This window comes from Apaloderma vittatum, unplaced genomic scaffold, assembly GCF_000703405.1.
Source record: "Apaloderma vittatum isolate BGI_N311 unplaced genomic scaffold, ASM70340v1 scaffold6471, whole genome shotgun sequence".
Taxonomy (NCBI): domain Eukaryota; kingdom Metazoa; phylum Chordata; class Aves; order Trogoniformes; family Trogonidae; genus Apaloderma; species Apaloderma vittatum.
The window spans coordinates 55286-60207 of NW_009698391.1; the positions used below are offsets into that span (position 1 = coordinate 55286).

The following is a 4922-nucleotide window of genomic DNA, read 5'->3' on the forward strand; positions in this document are numbered from 1 at the left end:
CCACCCAAAACCTGCCGGTTTGCTTGGTTTTTGCTTTTTTTTTCCGGTGTCTTTTGGCCTGTTGGAAACAACCAGCTTCGTTTTCTAGCAGAGAGGAAGAACCGTTCTGACTTTTAAGGCCTCTGAAGGAAAGGGGTGAGAGCTGTCGTTAGTTTTGTGAGTTTGCCAGCAGAGTTTTGTCTCGAAGGGCTGCTCGCGGCGGAGGGAGCATCATCAGCACACTGGCTTCCTCCTTAACACCTCCTGCCCCGCTACACTGCTCCCTCTGGTGAGGAGAGGAGCCACAAAAAATCCTGTAGCTGATGCCTGGCAACCCAGCAGATAGGAGGAAATAAGAGCTTTGCCGCTTGATTTTTTGGCATGTTTGTTAAAGCTTGTTGGCTGGAGAGGTGAGGATTTCCTGTGCAGGGATGGTGAGAATGAGCTCCAGGGCACCACTGACAGCAGCTCAGAGGGAATTCTCGATCTGTGAGCTCCAGGCAGTGTTTTCTGTGGCAAGGAGAGGGGTGTCTTCCTGCAGTTCTCTGGCATTTCTTCGGCAGGTCAGCAGTTTTGCTGAGACTGAGCCTTTTGAAGTTGGCATATTTTTCATTCTGCTCTTGCAACTCCAGCTTACTCTTCTTCCTCCCATGTCGGGTTAGGATACAGAGAACTACCAGCAACTTGGTTTTTCTTTATGTAGTCCAGATGCCATGGGAATTTTTTTTAGTTTTATTTTTCCCTGCCATTTCACTCCAGCAGACCACACGCAGAGCTTATTACTCGTCCTAACGACTCAAAGCTCAAAGGCCTCTCTGGTTCTGTACTAACGCTGCTGTACACGGCTGGTTCCCTTTAGACTGGTGTAAAGAGGGGGACAGGACTCAGCCAAGATCCCAGTGACACGCGTTGGGCTGGGAAAGAGGAGGGCACCGCGCTTTGTGTCCTCTCCTGGCAGGGAAGGAACCTGCAGCTGCTACTGCCAAAAAGGCAACGGTACTGGTGGTGTGGCTTCCCGAGGATTACCGTGTGCATTACCCGCTGCATTGCAGCCCCGTAAAATGGGAATTAAAAAAAGGTCCTATTAAACCTGCAGCAGGAAAGATCCCCCTCCTCCTAGATGGGCCTTTACACCCTGTTGCAGTCGGCAGCGTTGGCTGGGTAAGAAGTGTTGTCTTTATTAAACACAGCTTGGCCGGCAAACCCTCCGGTGTTCTGTCAGGCAAAATAAAACTGCCGAGGGGGGAAAAATATGAATGGAGGTAAACACGATGCAGAGCAACGCCCGAGCTCAGGGAAGAACTGCAGCAGCTGGAGCTGGAGCGCGTGTAGTGCCCGAGTGCGACTCTGCTCCTTCAGGGTGCTTGTAAGTTCACACAGAAATGCTTTCTCTAGAGGTAAAATCTTGCTATACTGAGCCTACGTAAAAACCAGACAGGATGGGGCTTGTACTCTTTAAAATGACCCAAGTATAGGTTGAGAGTTTAGTGTTGTCAGCGTTGCCAGGTGCCTGCTCTGAACCTCTGGAGGGTGAGAGCCACCAGCTGGATTCCTGCCCTCCTCAGCTGGACAAGGAGCAGTTCTTGCCTTGAATAAAAGAACCCACTAGCTGTTCTGGCAGCGTCCAGAGCCCTGAGGAGGTCTGGGTTTTCTGAAGTCCTCTGGAAGGTGACAGTCGTGCTTCAGATGATAAAGCCACCCCAAAACCACTTCAGTGCCACGAAAGATCATTTATGTAGAGGTAGCTGAAAAGCCACGTGAGGGACAAGCAGGCCTATACTCGGTCTTGCCATTTCTTCTCGCTGGCCAAAGGCTGACCACCTTCCCTTCTCGAGGCAAGTTCGTTTCCCGGAGCAGGCAGGTTTCTACTGTACCAGCTCCAGCAGCTGATGCAAGATCCTTTTCTGTCCGTAGCGCACGTGCAGAGCGTGCTGCTCCCTCTGACTCAGCTTCTCGTAAGCCTCCTTGTTGTTCAGCAAGTCCTGCTCTGCTTTCAAGTCTGACCCGTACGACTCCAGGGTCAGCAGCACGCTGTCGTAAAGGAGCTTCTTGCACGGGGTTTTAAGTCTAGAGAGAGCCTCGTTAGAAAGGGCCGAGTTTTCCTCTTCCTCGCTGTCGTCTTCCCAGCCGTCTTGTTCCTTGTACTCCTTGAATTCTTCTTCCGACATGCACAGCACCTGTAACGACCCAGGCAAAGAGATGCGTCACAGGCAGCGTGAGCACACCGGCCTTGCTCCTCTGCAGAGCCATGGGGTTAGAGCCGCGTGGAGCAGGTGAATTAGTCCTCAGCTGTGCTGAAGGCAAGAGTAAAACTGGTTTGTGTACCTCTTCACAAATAACTCGTGGGTTAGAACGTTCCAACAGCAAACCTGGACGTTGGCAACAGTCATAAGGGACATCTCAGCCACTGCCTACGAAGGTGTGACAGCTCTCCAGTGTGGCAGTAGCCAGGGAGCCAGCCCTTCCAGGCTGGTGTGTGAGCACGGGTGGGTGACTAGTTCGGGAGAGGAAGATGCCTGGCACTGCATAGGAGCTGAGCAACTGCACCCTCCCCCGCTTCTCACCTTTACAGTCTTCTCCCCCTTCCCTGAACCATTTGCACAGCTCGGCGGCGTGCTCAGCTCTGCACACAGCTCTCCCCCCGACCTGGCAGTGCTTACCTTCAGGGTCACGGACAGCTCTTCCTCTGTCAGCACCTCATCCCAGCCGAGCACGAAGGCACCTTCTTCCCCCACCATCTCCAGCTGACACTGTTCTGCAACACGCCGCCGCTCCGCTTCGCTGCTGGCACCTGTTTTCAAAGACAGCAGAGCTGCAAACCTGACTTGCCTTGCAGAGGAGAGGACAAAGGTGAACACAGAAGGGCGAAACAGGAGGCAGAAAACCCAAGATGTAGCCCCAAGCGCCCCAAACTGACCAGGCTTCTTTTTCACCTCACCCTCGATCCCCGCGTTGAACGCGGCTCCCCACCCTTTTCCCCGAAGGCGGTGCCACTCACGCCGCAGCGCTGCCTTGCGCACCGTCACCATCTGCACGTCGGCCGTGTCGTTGGTGTTGCCCGGGTAGGGCTCAGCGAAGCCGTACATGTGCAGGAGCTGCCAGTTGGCCATCTGCCCGTAGGTGTTGAAGACCTCCTGTCCCCTGCCGACGCGCCGCGTTGTGACCATGCGCAAACAGTGCTGTAAAGCGGGGAGAGGAGAGGCTCTCAGGGCTGCCTCTGCAAATCAAAGGGGCTGAAATCAAAGGGGCTCAGGTGATGTTAATTCCTGTGCAGTGAGGGGAGTATGTTGAGCAAAACAGCTTTGTATTAATGAGACCCAGGCCGGACTCGCCGCCCCAGCGGCAGAGCTGAGGGTTCAGAGCCAGCCGTGCCGTGCGCCCGCGCCCGATGGCCACGCAGTGAAGAGGAACCAGACCGAGACAGTGCCGACTGCACTCACAGGAGAATATTCCAGGTTGGCGTTGTGGTTGGCCACGTGATTCAAAATATCCGCTACAGGCACCATCATGGGAGGATTGGGCCCTTTCTCATCTTCATCTTCCTCTTCTAAAGGTTCCTGAAAGCTACAACATGGGAGGTGAAGACAAAGCAGTTCTACGCCTTGCAGCACAGGGCAAGCTTCAGCCTCTGCTTACCCTTCTTGTGCAACTGCAACCTTTTCAGTAACACAACCTCTCTTCTTTCCTGTGCTCCCGCTCCTCCTCTTTGTGGGAGCAAAGCCCTCGCTTCTCACCTGTAGGCCATGACGAACGCCACCAGCTGCTTGTACAGCTCCAGCGTGTGCACCTTGGGGTCAAAGATGTCGGGGTGGGACTCCATGAAAGGCCGGATGATGGTGCTGTACTCCAGGTGGATGTTAGCCAGGTCCTTGTCCACAGCTTCTGGGATGCCGGTGCCCTGCAGGAGCCTCGTTCGCTCTTCTTCAGGCCTGTTGCAAGAGAAAAAAAAAAAAAAAGCAGGTTCACCTCCATCTTTCCCAGGGAAAAAGGGTCTATAAACTCTTCTTTCCTTCAAAATCTCAGCTTCCTGGTGCTCTCCACATCCCTGTTTTCTGGTTATGCCTGTAGCCAGCTTGCACCTGAGGTGAAGGGGTCCCTCAGGCTTCTGCCAGTGGCAGCACAGGGCTAGAACAGGGACCTCTGGAGACATGCAGCAGGACCACATCCATCCCCAAGGCTTCTGCTTGTCTGCCCCAGGACCGTGCTTGTGCTCAGCCAACTCCCAGCCCCACGTCGTTCCAGCTTACCAGAACATGGGGTGATCCAGGCTCCTGAAGTCCTGCCAGAGGGAGAAATAAGGCTGCCAGCGGGAGCTGCTGGCTGTGTACTCGTACAGCAGGGCTAGCAGGAGCGGCACCCACCCGGACTGGCTCTGCAGGGACTCCTGGGCTAAGGAACCAGAGATGGTGGAGAAAATGACTCCCAGCCCCACGTCGTTCCAGCTTACCAGAACATGGGGTGATCCAGGCTCCTGAAGTCCTGCCAGAGGGAGAAATAAGGCTGCCAGCGGGAGCTGCTGGCTGTGTACTCGTACAGCAGGGCTAGCAGGAGCGGCACCCACCCGGACTGGCTCTGCAGGGACTCCTGGGCTAAGGAACCAGAGATGGTGGAGAAAATGTAAGTTTATGTGAGGTTTTAGTCTTTTCATTGAAGTCTTCAAAGGACCCTAAGCCTCTTCAGCTGGGGTTGGGGAATTCTGCTTTTACTCGGGTTTCTACGGAGCTTAACTAGAATCAGAAGCTGCTGTTCTGGAGCTATGACTGAGCCAAAATGCTCAAACACCACCTTGCTATCCTCACCCTGAGGCTCTGGGGTCTCTGCAGCAAGAAAGCCACCGTGCTTTTTCCTCACGGTGCCTGGCCTGAGCCTTGAGGAAACCACTGCTGTACGGGTGATACTGCAGTAACGGGCTTTTTCTCACTCGGGGCTACTGGGGAGTTAGC

At 54.4% G+C, this 4922-nt stretch overlaps 1 protein-coding gene across 1 annotated transcript; it reads right to left on the reverse strand.

Moving 5' to 3' along the window:
- Nucleotides 1–1844: 1844 nt before the first annotated feature.
- Nucleotides 1845–4568, reverse strand: SETD6 (SET domain containing 6; the record flags this gene model as incomplete). The annotated part of the gene is made up of 6 exons (XM_009877987.1): nt 1845–2156; nt 2640–2770; nt 2978–3158; nt 3420–3543; nt 3714–3908; nt 4227–4568. Coding segments are annotated over 6 exons (1285 nt in total), but the record flags the coding sequence as incomplete, so codon positions are not given.
- Between the last annotated feature and the right edge of the window lie 354 nt (nt 4569–4922).